At 40.5% G+C, this 22,647-nt stretch overlaps 1 protein-coding gene across 2 annotated transcripts; it reads right to left on the reverse strand.

Moving 5' to 3' along the window:
- Window positions 1–394: 394 nt before the first annotated feature.
- On the reverse strand, window positions 395–22,487 carry SMAD5 (SMAD family member 5). 2 transcript variants are annotated; one of them, XM_041397536.1, is made up of 8 exons: window positions 22,336–22,487; window positions 12,295–12,819; window positions 10,859–11,110; window positions 9,581–9,700; window positions 8,721–8,942; window positions 6,190–6,446; window positions 3,343–5,286; window positions 395–3,268 (listed from the first exon to the last, which is right to left on the reverse strand). In XM_041397536.1, the coding sequence occupies exons 2-7, from the start codon at window positions 12,695–12,697 to the stop codon at window positions 5,143–5,145; spliced, it is 1,398 nt and encodes a 465-aa protein (XP_041253470.1). In that variant the 5' UTR covers window positions 12,698–12,819; window positions 22,336–22,487; the 3' UTR covers window positions 395–3,268; window positions 3,343–5,142. The 2 variants fall into 2 exon arrangements, with proteins under 2 accessions (XP_041253470.1, XP_041253469.1); XM_041397535.1 differs by having other exon boundaries at window positions 12,295–12,901.
- Window positions 22,488–22,647: the final 160 nt, after the last annotated feature.

The following is a 22,647-nucleotide window of genomic DNA, read 5'->3' on the forward strand; positions in this document are numbered from 1 at the left end:
TCAACACATACAGGCACCATGAGTTGTTTCAAAATGTTATGGTTGGCCACAGCAGGAAAAAAAACACCAACCACCCCCAACAGACATCAAATCGCTGAGGTCTTACAGAAATACTTCGGTTGGTAGTACAAAAATAGTTCTATAACTACTATCAAGATGATACCATTTTGGCTGGCTGCATTCTACAAGAAAAAAGAACTCTTTAAAAAATGAAGTTATGAAATAATTTAAGTCTCTGCTTCTGAGAGCACAGCAGCTTTTATGTTACCAAAAAGCTACAGAAAGGTACTTTTAAAATGACAGGATCACCTGTCATGGAGAGGCATCAGCAGCAAGTTACATGTGATAAATTAACCCTTGTAAACAAATACTTGAGACACAGAGTCAAAGGAAATCAGTGGGGTTTTTGTTTTGTTTATTGAAATATGAGCAGCAGTATGCAAAAAATATCTTTAAAAACATAACATAGCAAAACCTAGTAATTTTAAAATTAACAAAATAAAAAGATGTTTAGAGTTAAATGAAAAAACCTCATTGCTAGAACTGTGTTTTCTACAATGTAAACAAAAGCATAAAGGTTATGCTTGCAACAAACACAGAAGCAGGTTTATGGAGCAGCACAAGAAAGCAACATTATATTGTAATCGGATGGCTTGGTCTATTGATTTGAATTCAGAATGGGAAACCCTCCTCAACAGAAACTTCACAACTCCAGAAGAAAGTTAGTCACATGTTTGTCATTTGAAGCAAAACATTTAGAAAATGGTTTGGTTTTGTTTTTGGTTTTTGTTTCTTTGCCTTTCCAGAAACCATCACCAGCAACACTTTGAGCAAGTAAACAATATCCTGAAGAAGTTACTATTTCAGACTAGCGAGGAAGCCTGACACATTTCAATGGCCTCTAGAGTTATACTGCAAGAATCCAAGTTAATCTTACACCCAAGAATTGACAACTTTCACACTGTAATACTGTGGGGGTGGGGGGGATCATTGCTTCAAGCAAAACTAAAAGAATCCCAGCATTTTAAACAATTCTATCCTGAATCCTGACATCTGGGCTGTTTCTTCATTCTTTTGCCTGTTGGGCTGTTCTGTCAGATTTGTCTCTCACTGGTCAGTCGTGCTAGAAGGTTTTATTTTGGTCCTGTAGATACTATAAGCCAGTGTCAGCCCTTCACTCCCAATGCAGTTAATGAGTGTGATACACAGGCACTGCCTGACTGCCAGCAAGGCCCAGGTGTCTAAGGAGCAACAGCCAAGCTGCTGTCTTATCTCAGGGACTGTAAAAGCACTCCCAGGAAAGCCTCCAGGATAAACCTGCTCCATGCTCTCTGCTGGTATTGCCAAAGCTGCCAGCCAGTGCTGGGGCTGGTGCAAAGCAGAAAGATGCCCAGAGAGAAGAAAATACACTACAAGAGCCAAATCAGTTTTTACTGAGGAGTAACATTCAGTCTAAGCTGGGCTACAGTGGAAAGGCTCCACCTGCCACTGGCTGAGTCAATCTCCCCAACCCTCTCTCTAGACCAAGGGGTGATTTCTGCACAATGTGCTGTACCAGGAGCAGCACTCCCTGCTCTCGTGACACTTCACACACTGCTGGGCACCAAAAAACTTTCTATCCCATCTATCCATGCACCCATATCTGAATATTGTATCAGCAGCACAGATGAACAAAACAGGATTAGCAACACCATGAACCAGTAGCACACAAAATCTGCTACCCAGAAAGCTCCCAAAAAGCCCTACTAGGAAGGACCAGAGGAGCAGAACACAGATGAATCTGACTGGGTTTGCTGCTGCAAGCCTGCCCTGCCAAAGCCAGCAGTCACAAGGACATCCCAGCACTGCAGCTAATACAGTTCCAGAATATGCACACAAGCAGAAAAATGCCAGAGCACTTCAGTATTTAATGACAGCATCAGAAGTGGGTTAACTGGATATTATTGCAGAAATTATGGTTCAGTGCATGGGTAGCCAATCTAACCACAATACTAGCACTAAACACCAGCTCTGGCTCACAGCACCCACTGCAGCACCCATTCTTGAGTCATTCAGCTGGCCACATTAAGCATACAAGTGAACAGAGAGAAGCCAGGTAAAAAACATTTTGGATAAAGTAAAATCTTGTACCTACAACTGCAATCTTTCCTTAATTCAATGTGCCATGTCATTTATTACATAAGCTAGTCAAGAAATATAATATTCTGTAGTGTTAAATATACATATTCAGCAACTTGACAAACGTCAGGCCCCAAGAAGAAAATAGAAGCAGGATCCTGTGGCCAACTGACTTGGCATCTTATTCAATCAAAAGAACTGTCAGTGGGTTGCAGCTCCAAAGAATGAAAGGGAAGAAACCAAAGCTAAGTGGCAAATAATGTTACTCCCCTTCTCCTGAAAATGCACTCATCTGTTTTCAAACATACTTGAGAAACTGTTTAAAAAAACAAAACAAAACACAAAAAACCAAAACAGTAATACAGAAATTCCTGTACAAGAGAACATTAGGGTTCTGCAGAAGTGTTACAGTTTATTCCTTTAAGGCAATTCATAAAAAACATTTTAATGACACGTAAACAATTTTAATCCTCTAAGATCATTTGTTACTTAGGTACCATACAATGCATGATTTCCACACTTGAGGAGAAACTGTCATTCAACAGAAGACACAAGAACTTGTTTAAAAAATAATTTTCTCAGGATTGCAGTAATTAACTGCAACACATCTTTTAATAAGTATTTGCATAATAGTTTTCAGCCTCTCCCCCAAACACTGAACCCTTTTCTGAAAAGGTGTTTAGGAAAGAGAAAAAGCAAGGTGAGTTTAAAAAATATAATAGGGTCTTTCTGCATGCAAAATTTTGTATATAATTCACTTCTAATTCTCTTAACATGTTTCTCTCAGCCTCTTTTTTATGATATAAAGGACGGAAATATGCATATGTTATGTAATTGATTTTAGTGTTCAGTACAGTGTTTAAATTCTCTACTTTGCCAAATGCAAACATCATTAAGTTCAACCAAGCCAAGTGCAAGGTCCTACACCTTGCAATCCCAGACACACCTACAGGCTGGGCAGAGAAGTGACTGAGAGCAGCCCTACAGAGAACGACTTGGGGGTGCTGGCTGATGAAAAGCTCACCATGAACTGGCACTGAGCACTCACAGCCCAGAAAACCAACAGAATCCTGGGCTGCATCCCCAGGAACAGGGGCAGCAGAGTGAGGGAGGGAACTGCCCTCTCTGCCCTACCCTTGTGAGACCCCACCTGCAGTGCTGAGCACAGCTCTGGAGCCCCCAGTGCACTGCCCTCTCTGCCCTACCCTTGTGTCGAGACCCCACCTGCAGTGCTGAGCACAGCTCTGGAGCCCCCAGTGTGAGAAGGATGTGGAACTGCTGGAGCAAGTCCCAAGGTCACAATTCTGGTAAGAGGACTGGAGCACCTCCCCTGAAAAGAGAGGCTGAAAAAGTTGAGGCTGTTCAGCCTGGAGAAGGAAGGCTGAGTGGAGACCTCATGGGAACCTTCCAGTATCTGAAGGGGCTACAGGGAAGCTGGAGAGGGACTCTTTGTCTGGAACTGTAGTGACAGGACAAGGAGTAAGAGGTCCAAATTGAAAGAGGGCAAATTTAGCTTAGACATACAGAAGAAATTCTTACTGTGAAGCTGGTAAGGCACTGGCACAGGTTGCCCAGAGAGGCTGTGGATGTCCCAACCCAGGTAGTGTTCAAAGCCAGGCTGGAGAAGGGCTGGAGCAACCTGGTCTGGTGGGAGGTATCCCTGCCCATGGAAAGGGGGGTTGGGACTGGGAGATCTTTAAGATCCCTTCCAATCCTTAACATTCTGTGATTCTTTAGACATGAGAGAGAAATTTCACTGTCATATTAACACAGTCCTTTAATCCCATAAAGATGCCAACCACAGCTACAAGTCTTCTGACTGAAGCCCTGCCATCAGGGACAGGATCAAGAGCACTGTTTCATGCAGGCTACAAAGAAGTGATTACTTTTGGTCATTACCAACAGGTCTGAATTAAATTATATAATCTGGAAGTAAAAGCTTCTGCATTCAGTTACTCATTTGCTAAGCCATTCACAGTCTTCAAAGAGACTCAAACTCATACTTGAAAGTGAATTAAATACAGTGTAATCACTAATACTGCATAATGTCTACTCAGAGACTAAAAAGGCCTAACACAGATCAATTCCAGACAGGTAAAATAAACAGCTAGAACACCAAAAAGAAAACAAAAAACTTATTCCTTCCAAAAAGTAGTAAGCACTGCCATTTACAAATAGTAGTGTTTATGTTAAAATAGAGAAAGGTACCTAAAAAGAAACAGCCTTGGCAACCAAATCCAAACGGCATGAGTGTAAATCAAAGCAAAACAAGAATCACTACTCCAGAACCGTGCAGGATGTTTACCTTGGATCAATTACTACCTTAAATGGTGGTTAAAAGAGATATTACAAAACCAAAGTGGGAAAAGGCTAAGAACTGCTATTCTGCATTAATATACAATGTGTTTATGACAGCATTTTCCAATAGAAAATACAAGTGTTTTTACACCACTCCAATATTTGTAAAAAGTATATTTCATGTGTACATTTAAAAAAAAAAATCACATTGTTCAATCTGAGGCAAATTAGCCATAATAAAGTCTAATTTTGCTTATGACAGATGCCAACCTTAAGATGTTAAAACACTAAGCTAAAAATACAGCTTGTAAGCTGGAGCTGCACATGTTCAAACAGTTTCATTAAAACACATTAAAAAAATCCCAAATTATGATATGTATTTATTTTCTGAAGTCGGTCTTCATTAATTCTTGTCCCTACAGGACAAAAAGGTTTTCCAGTTAAGACATTTGTCTAAGTTTTAAGGGGAAGAAGGGGAAAAGTGTTCTGAATTTTTCAATAGACTTTTTTTTCTCCCTTAGGGCTCAACTGTCACTTAAGCATCACAAGAACAATTTGAAATGTAAAACTGATTAGCTATACACAATGGAATTGGTCACAAAGGGATCTAAAAAAAAAAGTTAAATCATAAGATCCATTCTCCATATAGCTCACAGTATCCACTGGAAGTTTCTCTAGAATTAGAATAAGTTCGCTAAAAATAAGGCTGAAGGTGGAATATCAGCACTATGAAACAGATGAGATGGGATTAAGAGGAGAACCCATTTGTGTAAGTACTTTATCCAGCCACTGGAGGGGCCCATGAAGATGAATTTCTATCCAGCACGGGGTGCTTGTGACATCCTGCCGGTGATATTCAGCTCCCCAACCCTAGAAAACGAACAAAATGGCACTGATCAATTTGAGGACATGCTTGTCTTTTAAAATAACTACTAACAAGAAGCAGGAAATCATGATCTCAAGATACTTCTCTGAAGGTAATTCACAATCTAGTCACACTGATCTAAAGGAACAAACTTGAGGCTGGGAAGGAGCAGGAGGGAAGCTGTACCTGAAGCCTGAATCAAGTCTTGCATGCCACAGCCTCCTGTGGAGCTCACTGCTGCCTTGAGGATGACTCCTGGCCATGGCCACATCTCTCTTCCCTTTAAACCTCCTGCTCCCTCTCCTCCACACCCTCAAACTGAGCAGTATTTGTCATAACTGACAAAACCAATGAGACGTCTTTTGGACAAGATGCAAACAAAACACCTGGAAAGCCCCAAGTTTGGACTCCACACTAAACCTGAGACAGACAACACCTTGATTAAATAATGCTCAGGAAACTCAAATCATGTCAGATGTTCAGAAACTCAAATCATGTCTTTTTTCCATAACCAGGGCTTTTTTAAAAACTAATAATCAATTTGAAGAAGCTGAAAATTTTCTTCAATAATTATGCTCCTTTTTACTCACATTCTTTTAGTGGACTTGTTATTCACTTTACTCCTTGAAATTTAGACCATGAACTTAAATCTCCTTTAACAAAATGACAGCAACCATAATGAATAAATTCCTGTCCTGAATACTAAAGTAACTGAATACACAGCCAACATTCAATATAGAATCTGTGCTTTTCCTTTCTTGCATTGATTTCCTTCTCCCTCAGTTAATTACTTTAAATATAATTGAAAAGAACCACATCAGGCCAGAACAGCTTTGCTACAGTGCTAATGGAATTACTGCTAAATACCCAAACCCACAATAAACTTAAATACTCTCAGAATAATTTACCTTTACAAAACTCATTCGAATGGTGCACATTTTGGTGAGCTCATATACTGCTTCAAATCCATGATTGACAGACTGAGCTAAAAGCTGAGCAAACTCCTGATTGTTAAAAATCTTCAGACTGCATCCACTGGGAATCTTGCATACAGTTGTTGGATGAAAGCCATGGTGGTAGTTGCAGTTCCTGCTCTGTACAAATATGCTGCTATCACTTAAACACTCGGCATAGACTTCTCCACCAACATAGTAGAGATGAACTCCTTGAAAACAAAGATAAGAACATTTCAAATTACTTTGTTGTCTCTGATTTCAACGTAGTTATCTTAAATTCCATTTTATTGGGGAAAAAAGAGCAAATTTCTGCCTGAGGAGGTTCTCAGGAAAGCTTTTGCTTGCACTGTAGCACACTGTCTCATTTGAACACATCAGGCTCATGATACACCAGCCACTAGATGTCCTTCTCTGATCAATTACAGAATAGAATGCAAAAATTACTGCCACATTTCAACTGTTATTTCAAGCTATTTTTCGGGAGAATGTATGTGGATTTTAAATCCCCAGTTTTATACACCTGGCAGCTTCTGCTTATACCAAGTAAAACAGAAATAGGCGTGTCCTGGGAGAAGGGTCAGTGATGGGACATGAATGAGAAAGAATATCCACAGTCTGCTCTGATTTTCAGTACATTTTATCAAGCCGAGGGACAGTTAAGTCCAACTAGCTGCTCCACTTAATTACCATCAGGGTTTACAAACCTTAACATCAACAAAGCCCCCAGATTTATCACATCTGTCTGTGTTCAGCTATGCACATGTTCTGAAGTCTTTACAACATTATTATTGACTAAAAATTAATAAACAAAAGCTGCACATCCCTTCAGCACCCAAACTCAGGTTTTACATGGTTGAGATTCAGCTCCATTTAAGTCTTCCCTGCAATACCCTGAGAATCCACCAGGGACCATCCCGTGATGTGCCAGAGGAGGCTGCAGCAAGTCAACAGATGCAAGTTAATCTTTCAGACAGCAGCCACTGCTGTGAACAGTGCTAGACCCACCTGGGACTAAGGTAGGATGGAGGTTACAGAGGAACCGTTGGCTTCAACAACTACGAACAGCTGTCAGAGAATCTGGGGTGGGCAAGACTGCATTTTCACAACACAACCCTATTTATTTAAAAAGGCAGTGACCACCACTTGCCAGCTACAGTAAAAAACCTTAGCATATAGGATTGGGTGGTTCTAAGGAGACAAAACTTCAAGACCTTTCAAGCAAAAGCCATAAATAACAGTATTTTATCTCTAAACAACCTTAATTGTTGTTGGAACAGTTATCATAAAGCAAAGCTTAAGTTCAATAATTACTATTAGGTTAGAGATGCAGACAAAGCTCATTACTATTCTACAGTATGATGATGGGTCCTGGTTACACTTCTGACCTTAGGCAGATGCACAAGATTTCTCTGTCTATACCACTAAAAGGGGTGAGCCAAAACAAAACAGCCTGACAAACCACCCATGCCCCAGCATCACTTGTTCCCCTTTATAATATTATAATTTTTTTTGGACAACTGCATTGCAGAGCCAAGTTTCCAACAGACACAAATAGAACTTCTGGTCTCCAAATTATCTGCAAAATTTGGTCGTATTTATAGTAGTTCCTAATTAAAAGAATGTTATGGAACAGGGTGAATTTTCATCAATCAAAACTCAAGACCAACTTTACCAAATGCTCTTAGGTGGTAAAAAGTCTTCTAAACATGTGTAAGAGAAACACGGTTCTCTTCTCAGGACTGAGTTAATCACAAAAACAAACAAATTTCAGAAAAAGTGTTCTACAATTTAAGATAATCCAGGCACATTCCATCAAAGATGAAAACTGTGCATCTCTATGTACTATCAGCCAAAACAGTACAGGAAAACTAGAAGATCTTGCAAAACCTGCTGTCTCCAGGAATCCCTCCCACACACATCCACGCCCCATGGATTCACTCAGACAAATGAGCCCTTGCAGTTTTGCATTAGCACTTCAAAGTCCTGCTGCCAACTCACCAAGATATTTGAACATACTGCAGACAGAAGGTAATACCTTACAACAACAAAATAAAAGAAACCTCTGACATACTGCAAAGGTGTATGCAGAATTTAAGAAGCAGATATAATGTGGAGTATCATGGCACATCCTGTAATGTTTCTTGGTGCTGAAACGCAGACCACTACATCTACCCTAACAAGCAAGCCCCAATGGCAATCTATTTTGGTAAGGAAGGAGTAATATTTAGTCTTTTTAATTAGTGACAAAGAAAAATGCATGCAATTCCTGACTAATTAGAATCAAACCATGCCTAACTAAGTTTTCTGATACTGGAGAGGTAGATAATGTACCACATCTCAGATTACCTCTAGCATTTTCATCTGAGAATTATCACTGCTGCTAGAAATAAAACCAAGGATTGGTTCACAAGACAAACTCAGTTTTCCCTCTGCCATAAGACAAACTCAGTTTTCCCTCTGCCATAAGACAAACTCAGTTTTACCTTTGCCAATGTGCCGTCGGGTGTTCTCGATCGTTGAGTTGCGATTAACGTTGGACAGCAAACCTAAGCAGAACCTGTTCTTGTTGTTGGAGGGATCTGTAAACCCATCTACTAAGACACTTGTGGAAGATGCATGGAAAGCCTCCCCAACACGGTTATTTAACTCATAATACACAATGGAACACCAGTGTTTGGGTTCTTCATAGGCAACGGGCTGAACATCTGAAAAGCAAATGGAATTAACAGTTTATATAAATGTTAAAATATTAAAGCTACAACTGTCAAGCAGACCTTCCAAAACACCAACAGCTAAGTAAAATCTGAGTAAACAATTATAATGGGCAACAAGTGTCCTGATTATAATGTTAAAGATTTTGATCTTTGTGCATTTTAGCTGGCCAGTTGATTTTATGATTTTTTTTTTACAATTTTAAGCCTGATATTACACAAAAACAACCTTTATATACACAGAAAAGACTACATGATAGCAGGTAAAACGTAACTCTTCTGCCCACTCTTAAAACATCTCTTATAACTGGTATTTTGGGACTCAAATTTCAGAGCCTTTGTGCAAATGTTATTCCAACAACAGGCAAAGGCTGCAGAAAAGAAATGGAAAAAAAAAATTAACTCACTGTAAGCAATATTATGCACCCGAGGCTTTGAAAGGAAAAGATGAAAATAAAAATAAGCAAGGTAAGTTTATTTCTCAATTATGTCTCTAACAGCCCCAGTTTACCTAGGAGGGCTGCTTCCACCTACCAGCAAGATTTACTGACCATTTGAAATTATTCATTCAGATTGGTCATGAGTTGCAGGATGCCAAACTATGTAATTTTACACCAGACTATACAACTTACCTCTGGTAGATATATTTGGCATGATCTGAGGGATCATTGTATTGCTTGTGTCCATAGACTGCGAATTATCCTGCCCCATTTGGTCATCAGGAGGCATATATGCAGGAGGTGGAGTATCAGCTACAGGCATGAAAAAAAATAAGAATAAACTTCAACAATTTAGAGTATTTATTTATACATTCTACAGTTGTAAACACACAAAAATATTCCCCAACAAGATGTTAAAAAATTTGGCCTTGTTTTCAAATAAATCTGAACACAGCCAGCTGTCTTTACAGTAAACTCCTTCAATAGCTGAAAGTTCATCTATGGAACGAATAACAAGATTGGAAACTTGAAAAAAATAAGAGATGCACATTTTTCTTTCTGCATTTTTTTAATACCTGCACTCCTGCATTTGGGCTTGATGACTCTGCTTCCCCCTTTTTGTCACACAAACATGAGCTTTCTTGCCTACCCTCTTCTCAGTGTTCAAAAACAAAGCAGTAGAAGAAACAACTATTTGCTTAATATAATAAAGGCCTAGAACAATTTGGGGGTTTTTGCTGCTCCTGCAGGCTGAGTTCATTACAGAAGTGTGGATGTTTCCTTCCATCAGCACAGCACTCAGTGTGGCAACACCCCACTATGCCCCATAAATGGAGCCACCCCAGTGATCCCAGTACTTGGCCAACAGATACCCTCTCACTGGGATAATTCTGGGGAACTGAGCAACCAGACTACAAAGATTAGGCCACTGAGCTAGTGGAAAAATAAAGTCTTCACTCTATTAAATTCCTGGCTTTATAAACCACACCAATAATCAGACAGAACCAGTAAGACTTCTTTCCTTTGGCCCTATGAATTGCTTTTTCTGTGTTTTCCAACTCATTTAAACAGAATCAGTTTAATCCAATCTGTTCCCAACAAAAATGTTACTTTTTTCCAGTTAAACACCTTATTTTAAATGTTTTTATTCAATGAAATACATCAGTAAGCTTCCTGTTCAGCATCCTGCATTTGCTTTCTTTTCATTGCTATTCTTCTTCTAAAGTACAGATCAGTTATGCTGTAGTGAAGCTGTACAAAAAACCCTCACCAGTACAAAAATCAGTTGACAAAAATCAGTTGGAAAAATAAAACTGTAACATTTGACTCCGACTAGTGATGAAACTAGGAAGAAAATCCCATAAAATGCAAAAGAAAAAAACATTTATGACAAATTCCTGAGGTCACGGGTCACAACAACATGTGACATTTCAGTGATTTTTACTGAACTGCCATTCAGGCTGTACTCACCTGGCAGCTGAAAGGGACTGGATGGCCCAGAGCTGGCTGGGGAGCTCGGGTAAGTGCTGCTGGCTGGAGAAGGGGGGTAGGGGCTGTTTGGTGAGATGGAGAACGGAGTGCTGTTGGGCTGCTGGAAGGAGTCCGGAAATGTCGCGTTGTGTGGCATGTGGGGCTCGTTGTGGCTGAGGTTTCTGAACTGAACTAGCAGACTGTGCTGGGGGTTGAATTCACTATGTCTAGGCACTAACACTGGAGGTAGAACTGCAAAAAACAAACAAAACCCAGATACATTTAGATGAAAACCTGAGATATAAGGTAAGAGATACAAATAATGTGCTATTCTGCTCATCATGATAATTTCAACTCTAGTGGGGGTGGAAAGAGGAGCAGGGGATGAATGTGGCATGCCTTTACCCCCTTTATCCTCTCCTTCATTTTTGCACATCAGTCTTAATGGAAGACTCAAACTTTACTCTTGCAAGAATCACAAAAACACACACACATATATTTCACACAACTCGAAGATGACCTTTTTTAAAAAATAATAAACCAAACCAGGCTACATGTGGCACATACTGAAATACTGATGCAGAAGTGCAAAACTTACACCTGCATACGTTGGCAAATCAGAGAAAATGAAAATACAGTCTCTATTACTACAGTCAAGCTATATAGTTACATATTGTTCTTTCCACTGAAGAGAAACAAAATCTGTACTGCCATATATTTTAACTTCAGGACTGCTGGAGTTTGGAATTCCAGTGCTGCAGCAGTGCACTTGAGCGTCAGTCAATGCAGTAGAGTTACAACCACTTTGGGGAGCAAGGGAAGCAACTTCTCACCACACTGTCCAGAGCAACATTCTTCATCTCTCCCACTGCAATCCCAAGCCTCCTCACCTTTCCCACAGCACACTTTAACAGCAGGCTCCTTACCTGACACACATCTGGCACATACCTTCCTCTAACTGATCACATCTCCTGGTTATACTCATCTCTGCTGTCTCCTAACTGGAAGTCATGTGGGGAACTCTACCACCCTAGAATTTTATTAATTTTATTTTTCATCTCCTCAGTTCATGTCACAAATGGATTAAACAGCAAGGCCCTGAAAGGCAGCCACCAACCCTCCTGCAAGGACTGAGATTTTGAAACACGTTTCTCAAAGAAACTGAACCTCAAAGAACACATCACTGCATTCTATTTCACGACAAAGGAGAACTTTGCTACTAACTTTAAGGGCAGCAGACTTAAGAAGTCTGTGGGAAAAAGGTGATCCCAAAAACCCCACCAGTAATGTGTACTTTGAACACTCCTCTCCCAGACTGCCTCACACACCACTTTCAACTGGTTGTACAGTACCCAAGGAGGAAGAGGATGGAGTGAATAGTTAAGCGGTTACTAAAGATTCAGTTTCGTTTTTAGGACAAGAACTTTCAAACATACCTGGGCTCTCCACCCTCTTGTAGTGGTATGGATTGATGCAGACTTCCTTTTGTTTGGATCCAAAAGGAAATTCACAAATATCCAAGGGCTTCAGCTCGTGATGGCTCTGTAGATCCGGCCAGCGCCACACGCGACAGTAGATGACGTGGGGAAGGCCTTTTCTGTGAGACACCTGCAGCCGTCCATCCAAAGAGCGGGGGATAGTAACGCACTTGCTGGGCTGCCCTGGACTGCTCAAGGCTTTCTCCAGTTCTTCCATAGCACCCTTTTTCTTTTTCAGCTTTTTTACCAAAGCATCAACAGCTTTTTCTGCCCATTTTTCCTCTTCATCTCCTTGTTTCCAGCCCAACAGACGCTTTACAGCTGGGCTAGTAAAGGAGAACAAACTGGCCATTGACGTCATTTGACACAAGTCTTCAAAAAGTTTGTTGGGCTTTGTCTGTTGGGTTATTTATTTGTTTTTTTCCAAATAAATGTCAGTGTACACCCAAAGCACTTATTGCAACTGATGAGCCGTATTATTTCCTGGAGGATGACAAATGAACATAGAGATGTCAGTGATGAAGCCTCCACATCAAAAATGATGATCGATTCCTCCAATTTAGTTCTAGTAAAAAGATAATTTAACAAGGAATTAGTAAACAAGTAAAGGCTGTGGTAAAACAAAAGGCATATATGAGAAGACTTCCTGTTTCAACCCTAGCATTGCACCAGATTTTGTTTCAAAACAAAATCCCAGTAGTACTATGACCCCACTCCAAAAAAGTAATCAGTCCCCAAAGCTTGCACTACTGGTCAGTGGGAAAAGGGACCATCAAGGGATGATGGTTAGTAGGGACAGCACAGTTCCCGTTAACACTCCTTAAATTGATTACTTTCTCTCAGAAGATAGCCTTGAGGAATATGCTTTAAAACTAGCAATATATCACTGTCATGGTGCTGCATTAGTAGACTAAACCTGCTATGAGAAAACTTCCCTGAAGAAACAGGGAAGAGGCAGGGTGGAACCACCAGTTCCAAGGCCAATATTGCACAGAAATACTCAGCTTCTGAAATGGATCTTTATTTCCAAAAAGGAAAAAAATCCTAAAGCATCTGCTTTTTCTTGAGCTCTAATTAGTTACCCCATGATTCTGAGAGTATTAAAAGAAATTAGGAAGAAACTGTAGACGAAGAAAACAAAGCACAATTAAAATAAAACCCCAATAAAAAGCACAAACCAAACCTTCTCCAGCCACCCAGAGAGGTGGTCAACCTTTTTTTAGCTGTAGCTAATTTTATGCTGCACTTCCTTATATCTTTTAAGAAGAGTATTTGAAGAACTGGATATTTTTAGCCTTGGCAAAAGAAAATTGTTTTCTTCTCCCCAGAAAAAAGAAGGGGGGAAAAGACATGGTGGAGTAAGCACTAGAAATGTGACCTTTACTACAAAGTGCCTCGGAAAGGAGAAGAGCAGAACAACTGGCTCATGAATGGTGTTTTACCACTCACCAGCCCTAATGCAAATCCTCCCCCCAGCAATTTAAGGAGTACCGATGACAAGAGGAAATGATGTGCTGTGGCAACGAACTGATAAGAACTTGTAAAATCCCTTGTGAATACTAAATAAGCAAGTATAGACAATGAGCAGCTGGCAAAAAGCAAGAGCAGAGCTAAGAGAAAGGATGTCAATAACAAAAGATGCTTCCTCTCTTGCTACAGAGACTGCCAAACAACATTGTCTCTCCACTTTTGATAAACCACGGTGAATTAGAACACCTACCCCAGCCCAAGACATCAAATCTGCACATAAGAGAAAAAGGGGGTTGGGGGGGTGGTTGGGAGCAAAATGTTAAATATCTCTGTGCTGGTTCTCGTAGACTGCTACCTTTAATCAAGAAGATCTCTTTTCCTCCATCTTTGATAAACTAAAAGTCATCTGATAAGGCTTTTTAAGTGTCTGGGCACATTTACAGGCTCACTCAGGCACTTGGACAGATCTTTCTATATAACAAAACCATGTGCTAAGCAGCAGCAGCCAAAGCTACAGCAAACATCCCCAGACAAGGCAGTTATGTCCCAAGTGTAACCATCCTATATTTTCTATTACGGAGTTAGGGGGCGAGGAAAGCAGGGAACAAACCCAAGGACACTTGGTGTTCCTCTACAGGAAAAAAATCCATTTATTTCATGCAGTAGCTTAATCCCATTGGTACTTCTTTGATTATTCAACTTTGTTTTGCTTTTCTGATTTTTTTCCCACATTACTGAAACAAACAGAAATACTGTTTGAAGGTCTTTCTTCCCAGAGCTCTCACAAAAAAACAAAATGGAAAAAAAAACCGAGAAGTCTCCCACTACTTCAGTAACTCCCTAGAAGAAGGCATTGAGAAAAAACTAAAGGAAAAAACTCAAATTATTATGTATCACCTGTTTTCTTCAGAAATATCACCATGTCTGCACTTTGAGACTAATTTAGTTCCCTCGGATTATTACACATAAGAATCTTTGCACCCTTCAAAGTAACAGGAAATACATAAAGGGAAATAAACTTGGCCAGGAACTCAGACTGAATTTTTTCTTTTACTGAGGATAAAAGTTTACTGTTTAAAAAAGTAAAAGCTGTTTATAGTTGCAACTAACTTAACTTTCAACCCTGCATACATTCAATAGCTGCAAGATCAGCAACTGCTCACACCCCTAGAAAAGGAAATGAACCCACCTAGACTCTCAGACCAGAAGACAATTAAAATGTTCTATTTTTGCTTCCAGCTATGCTTTCAAAGAATCTTATGCATCATCAAGGCAAAAGATGCGCTGGAAATTCCTCTAGTTAAGCTCAAAGGAGATCTTAACAAACATCCCCTGATCTATCCCATTACAGGAGCCCCATCTGTATTAAGAAACCAGATTTAAAGATCTACAATTCTATGCTATGATCATGTAAAATTTTATTTTGTTTTTTATTATTTTGAACATAATGGATCAACTAGGAAAGATATTTTATTTGTTTTATATAATTTTAACATCATTTACCCACAAGTTCACTCATGGAATAAACAAGCTCACTAAAAGGAAAGGAAGTTGGAACAGTTGTACTAAGATGATATTTTGCAGTAATTAGTATTTGTAGAGCAAATGGCAAGGGAATTATGATAAATGACTGTCCTACAAACTATCATTTTAGAAATAATCTGCCAGCAGTAAGTAACATAATTAACTCTAAAAACTTGACATTGGGGGCCCATCAACAAAAGCAAAGCCTGGTAATACAAGTATTTCAGAAGCATCAGAACAGATTTGACCAAAACTGCTTCACCTTCTTCAAAAAAAGTTTGCGCATACATGCTTGTACCTCTAACCACTGAAAAATGAGACTGCTGAAGTCCTTAATACCATTCACTGTAACTCCACTCTGGCCACTTATGAGGCTTTAAAGACTCTTCTGTAGTGTATTTGAACCTGCTCAAGAAAATCAAGGGCAAGAAAGAAAATGCAACAAAATACTAACAGGGTTTGAGAAGTAAAAAATGACACTGAATTTATCCCACTGCACACCTGCCTGCAGTTCATTTTGGATGGCAAAACACGGAAGGTTTACAGTTTTTGCCTTTCTTAAGAAAACAAGGCAGAATTAAAAAGGTTCATGAATCATGAGCTGGCTTCATGAGCTATTTAAGGCCACAAAGCCGTAGGTTCAGGTATTTATGTAGAAACCAAACATTTCCATGTAGAAACTGCAATTCATGCAGGGTTTTTAGATTTCTGAATGTGTGGCATAAACCACATTTAGAACATTTACTTGCATTTGCTGTAATTTCAGCATCTAATTTGTGAAAGGTTTCTAAGTAATCCTGACATCTGCCAGGAACAGCTTCCCCAGATCATCTGTACTTACAATCAATTTCTTCTGAGGCTTAAAAGCACAAGTTATGAGCTGTGATTGCAGTACCACAGAGCATCATTGAGCTTTGAATACAGAAACAAATGCTTTAAAGAGTCACATTCTCATTCAGTGGTGCACAAATTACTTTTATTGCTGCACCTCTAGACACAGCTGGTAACAACTTTCACGGGAAAAAAGCTTGCTTAAATTTCCTTATGAGGCAGAGGGTCTATTATGCATTACCTTCTTTTATTAAACAACTTTTCAGCTGAGCTACAAGAGAATATAGACTGAAAACCACAATGTTACATTTAAAAAAAAAGCTACAAACACTTTTTAAGGAGCGAGTGTAATGAATTACATGGAGTAGCATGAGGGGGCTTTCAAAGGGTAAGTATAAAAGGAAGTAATCGTTGTATCAAAATTAGACTTTGGGGCATGCATTATTTATACTTTAAAAGTTCTTGTTAATGACCACAGCAAATGGAAGGAAACTAGTTGGGTGAACAGGTCCATTGTGCGAACCCCCTCCTTAATACTTCAGCCAGCCAGCCAGATATAAACAAAATTGGCCAACAACAGAACTTATATTTCATTTATGCAGATGGAAGAACTCTACCACCTTCCATCTGTCATCACAAATCCCAAGGAACTTGACTTCCCTTTAGTAGTTCTTGTGGAATTTTCTTAGCCTACTCCATTAAACTGACAAGTTCAGTAGGTTCATTTGATGTCATACCAAGGAATCTCCTCCTGGCTAAAAGGACCTGAGCAAGAGCCACTGCAGAACAGAAAATGTAACATTACATATGGTGTACCTATTTTCATGAGATCCATTTTGTATGTAACATGTTCTCCCATTGATTCCAAACTAATTTCTCACCTGTAAAATCTAGGTTTGAAGTACCATTAACCAAGCAAACCATCATCCCAAGCAGCAGGGCAGTGAATGATGCTTTCACAAGCACAAGAATAAAATGGGTAAAACCATTTTAAAATGGGTAAAACCAATAACTCTCCCTTCCTACTGCCAGTTCTAAGGCTGTTTTCAAATATACAAGGACTATTCTCTTCCCACTGATTTACTTGTTTGCAAATTCAGAAGCCTCCTGTAGCATCATAGCCAGTATGAAACAAGGAACTTCACTGCTGATGATTAGAAGCTGTTTTGAGACTCAACTCCATACAATAAACAAAGCACCACTTATAAGCAGCAGCACAACTGGGAGTTCATTAGAGCTGCTGCAGATCTGCAGTTAAAGCTGCTCTGCAGTCAGCTCTTGTGCTTAACTTTATTGCCCTTCAAACTCAGAAATGCTCAAGTATTTTGACTCCATACACACATTAACATACATATTCATACAGAAAGCTCAGAAACTCAACTGCAGTAGTATATTATAGTGCGTTGTGCTATATACACGGATCAATACTTTCTTTAAAACTACAACCTCACACATCATTTCACTTGGTTTTATTAAAATCCTTCTTTCCTTATACATTTCCTGACAGGAACTGTGCAGGATTGTGCTTGAGTTTTATTATCATTTTCCCAAGCTTACATTGTAGCCCAGCACACAGTCCCATGCAATGGCACATACTAAAGAGTCTTCTCTTGAAGAGAAGAGACAGGACAAACACAGGAGAAATGTTAGCTGCACAGTTTCTCCATACACATCAAGCATAGCACAGATCTCAAGATGACACTGTGGTTAAAAAAACTTGTTCAATGAACTTGAAGGGCCTGCATCCTTCAAACTATTGCCACAGCCTCTCCACAGGAAAGATCTCTCTTCAATTATCCTGTGCAACATCTCAGCCACAAGGAATACCAATGAAAAAACTTCTTTTGCCTCTTCTCCCCATAATAAGTAAAAGATGAAAGAGATTTTATAAATTACATCAAAAAGGAACTTGTGGTATTTTCATGAGAACTGGCATCCAGCTGACAAAAATCTACCTAAGTGCTTTTACCCTAGCACTAGATTTCTTGCTTCAAATGTGCCTTGTAAGGCAATATAATCTAACTGATAATATATGTAAACAAGAAGAGAAAATAACTGTCTGGTATCTTCAAAACTTTTACTAACTGTGACTGCCCTGCAAACAGAAGAATCTACTGACAATTGCTGACACGGCTTTCTCACACAATACTTTTGCTTTTAATTTCCACATCTGTACACCATCTAACACAGCATAAAAAAAATGCTGAAGCATTTAGCTCTGTCAGCTGAGAAGTATTTAACCAGAACTCTCTTATAAAAAAACTAACAAACTCTGAGGCTCAGCACAAGCAGCAAGTAATACAATGTACATAGAAGAATATAACTCAGATAGCAAAGTGATCCTTCTGTTTCTTCTTAAAGTTTTCTCAGAAATTATTGTCAAAAAATAATACCAGTGATAATGATACATACCACAAGAGAGGTCCAGGCAAAGAGATAACTAAGAGACTCCACTGCATTTTCAAAGCACCCTCCCTTCCATCTGATGTCAATAAAAGCTCAGAAAAATTATAATCGAAGAACAGTTTTGAATTCATTCTGCATCATGGCAAAATTTGAGTTTAACTCTGACACAGGGGAAGGGAGAGGGAGGGAGAAAACACCAAAACTTGCTATGCCTAAAATGTTCTATTTCTTAAAGTATCCACATTTACAACAAAAAAATCCAGTGCTCCCCATGGCCCTGGTCTCTGCAGCTGCTCTAATTACTGAGCAATTAGCTTTTGTAGAAATTCTCAAAACTATAATTTCCATCTTAGAAGCAAAACCTGTCTTCCTTAAGTGTTTTATCAGAACTGTACATTTTCTCACTTTTCTATTTCAGCTAACTGGCACTTTCCAGCCAAACCATTATGTTGGAAAACGCCACCATCAACAGCAGACAGCCCTGAAACTGCCTCCTGTTTTTAAGGTTATTTAAGACCTACTCTAACCAAAGCAGATAACTACAACTTAGAATCCATTTCTTAATTAAAATTCCAGAGAAAAGCACTGCTACATTTCACTAAACATGAAAACAAAGGCCTATGCCTCCATTGGTAGGTTGGACATGAACAAGCAAGTGGGTGATTAGGAATGACCTCAGTACTACACTTGGAGACAAAAATGGGAAAATAAAGGGCATCTTGTACTTTTCACAAACCCTAAAGTATGCTAAAAAATTAGCAAGCTGGACAAAGCCTTCTAAAAATATAGACTCTCTTGTGCAAGACCTTCATTAAAGACCAAGATTCTAAAAACTATGAGTTGGCAACAGAAAGTATAACCTGCAAAATGGGACAGCCAAAAAGCTTTAAAAGAAGACAAAAAATAAAGATGTATATGTGTGTGTATACACTTCATTCCAAGTGAATTGCATTAAGCCTGTGACAAGTTTACAAAAGCTACAGGATTGGAGGGAACACTGACAATGGTAATTCAGCAAGTTATTTTTTTCCCCCCTTGCACAGAATGAATGAATGGCAAAGTATCCTAAATTTGTCAGTTTGTGACATCCACTGACCCAGAATTCAGAGACACTACTTCATAGTTGGTGTATCAGTGGCAGGGACTCTGACAAAGATCCTCTGTCAAGGATGACAGCGCTGGCAGGCTCAGCCTCGGTGGTAGGTCAGTGGGGATACGCGCTTGGCAGGCAGCGTGCTGCACCTTGCCAACCCACGCTGGTCAAGCGCTCCAGTGCCGGCCAAACTCCTCTACGTGGTCACAGGAACACGGCTAAAAAGGCTTCCAGAAAACAGGGCAGGAACTTGCACTGTGACTAATGATAACGGCAAAAGTGTTAAATTACTGCTCAGCTTGCTTTTAATGAGCTGTTTATCGTTAGCCATGAAGATATCTCAAGTGCACTCAGCTCACACAAGAACAAATCTTCTCGTTCCTTACCTGTTATTAAAAAAAATCAGTAAAGATCTTTAAAGAAACATTAACAGATTAAAATTCATTCCACCAGATCTAACAGAGATATTTGAAGAAATGCGTATTTTAACTTAAAAAAACCAAACAAACATGAAGGTAACCAGCAAGGCCTTAACTGGAAGGAAGGGAACACACAGGGACTTGCACAAAATTGCCACAGGAGTATTTCTGCAGGTATGTAATTCAGCCAAGAGCAATAAAAGAGCTCCTAGCACTTTCCTTAGACATCTATAAAGAAAATAGAGGACAGTTTTCTGCAATTAAATATGTCCTCCAAAAGCATTAAAGATCACAACATAATTTGCAAAGAACATTCAAAGCCCAAAAAGTTCCTTAATTGAGCACGAGTGCTCCATCTTGGGAGACATTTTTTTTCCAGCTCAAATAATATTCTGTGATCATAAAAACTCTGTACAGATCACCCACTCCAGGTGCAAGATTAAAAATCTGACTTCCTAACAAGTACAAAATAGTACAAGGTCAACAATTAAAGTTGTTCCTTCAAGTTCCATTAGAGGTTAAAACAACAAACCTCAAAAAAACCCAAAAAAACCACCCACCACAGCTGCACACAGCAGCACACTCTGTTGTGATCTTTTGTCACCAACAGAAAGAAAGGCAGAGGAAGACTGTCTTCCTTATTTTCCATTTGTCAGCCCCATCATGATTGTCAATCTGGGCTTCCAACAGGAAAGTCCTCTTCAGAAAAAGAGAAAATTCCTATCTCAAATGTATGTCCTCCACATTTGAAAGGAAAAGAAAGGTTTGAAAAAGGTAGGTAAGCACATGGTTTGTTGGGGTTTTATTTTGCAGAAATAAGTGGCATTACTCACTTAGCAGCAATTTCAAGGCCAAGTGAACAAAATTTTAATATCAGAAGTAAGAGTAAACCACTATCAAACGGTAGGGATTAAGACATTAAATCCAACACAGACAGGGCACTCTCAAAAGTTACAACACACTAATTATGAAACATCTTCAATTAAGTTATTTGCTGCTTCTATTAACTTCCACTACCACTAGCTGCCAACTTCATAAAGCTTTACAGGTTTTGATGAGCACAGGCACATGCCTGCAAGTGTTTGCACCTTTTTCTTTACTCCAGTCAAACTGTGATTCCTCAGAATACCAGGAAGATATTCTGTGCAGAACTTTTGTAACTGACACGCAATGAACTACGCTCATTTCAGTTTTCATTCTTTTAAAGCCACCCATGGAAGGCTAATTATCTGAAATTAACGAAGGAATGAAAACAGCATGAGATTTCATCTAAACCCATCATATACTGACAGTCTAATTTCCCATGACAGACAAAACTTTGCTGATGCAAATTCTGACAGTTATTCCTTGGCGGTTTTGCTAAAGCAGCGAGCCCAAGTGATTCACTGCATGGAATTTCTAAATCCCTACCTATTCTACCAAGACACTCAACAACTATTACTGAACCTATTCAATAATACATTCAACACTACTGCTGAATCAGTTCTTCCCTATCTCACTTTCCTGCGAAATATCACTCAATCACCTTAAGGTCACATTAGAAACCCCACAACTGGAACAAAGCACAGATCATTTGATTTCCAGTCTTGTGCTTTTAACCGCAAGAGCATATTTCCTCTATTCAATTTACAACCCGCAGAAGACAAAAACTGCCGTTCTAAATCACCGAAGCTGCGCATCTGTTGTCAGGCAGCTGTCAGGGCAGGGCGCCGCGAGGAAGGCCAAGGTGGACAAGCGTGTGTTTGTGAGAGCCGCGCGTGTGTGAGAGCCCTCACATCGCCTCCCGCCTCCCTGCCAGCGCCTGCAAACGTGTTTGCTGCTCTCCCCTCGCTCGGTCAGGCCTGACTCCAGCTGAGAGAGTCCTCGTCTTAAAAAAAAACAAAAAAAAAAAAAAAAAAAAAACAAACAAACCCAAAAAACTAAAAAAACCCAAACAACAAAAAACAAGAGACAACCCTCTCGAGTGCCGACCACTGCGATGTCCGCTCCCGTACCGGCACCACGCGTGTCCGAGCAGCCCCGCGGGCGCCCCCGCGCTCTCCTCTCCCTCCCGGGGCTGCTCCTTCCCCCGCAGGCCGCTCCCCGTCCCCTCCCGCCCCGCCGGGACCCCCGTGTCACCGCGGGCCCGCTCGAGGCCTGGGCCCCGTCTCCCCCCGCACCCCCACCGCTGCCCGGAACCCGACCGGCAGCGCCGCGACCCCGCGGCCCGCAACCCGCGCGCAACCCTCCCCCAACCATCCAGCCGCCCCGACCCACCCGGCGCGGAGCAGGCGGCCTCCCCGGGGCGGGTGTCCGTGAGGCGCCGGCTGGGCCGCGGCCGACGCTGCTGCCGCTGCTGCAGCGAAACTTTGCCGGGGGAGGCGGCGGGACGGGAGCGGCGGCGGCGGGGCCGGCGGGGCCAGCGCCGGGACCCGGATGTGCGCGAGGGGCGGGGCCGCGCGCGCGCCACGGCGGCGGCGGGAGGAAGCGGGAAAAGGGCCGGGCCCGGGTGCTGTGTGGGAATGGGCCCCGTGGGGAATTGACCCCGCTCTGTGAAATAAATGCAAATAATGAATTAGTAGATAAGTG

This window comes from Onychostruthus taczanowskii, unplaced genomic scaffold (genome assembly GCF_017590055.1).
Source record: "Onychostruthus taczanowskii isolate IOZ18803 unplaced genomic scaffold, ASM1759005v1 scaffold14, whole genome shotgun sequence".
Lineage (NCBI taxonomy): Eukaryota > Metazoa > Chordata > Aves > Passeriformes > Passeridae > Onychostruthus > Onychostruthus taczanowskii.

What these genes read in the sequence shown, in the direction of transcription:
- SMAD5 (XM_041397536.1), bottom strand. Translation starts at nt 12,697, where the DNA reads ATGACGTCAATGGCCAGTTTGTTCTCCTTTACTAGCCCAGCTGTAAAG. An exon ending in CAGTCCCTTTCAGCTGCCAG is followed by an intron (nt 9,701 to 10,858) that starts GTGAGTACAGCC and finishes TCATGCCTGTAG; the next exon opens with CTGATACTCCACCTCCTGCA. An exon ending in CCGACGGCACATTGGCAAAG is followed by an intron (nt 6,447 to 8,720) that starts GTAAAACTGAGT and finishes TTTGTTTTCAAG; the next exon opens with GAGTTCATCTCTACTATGTT.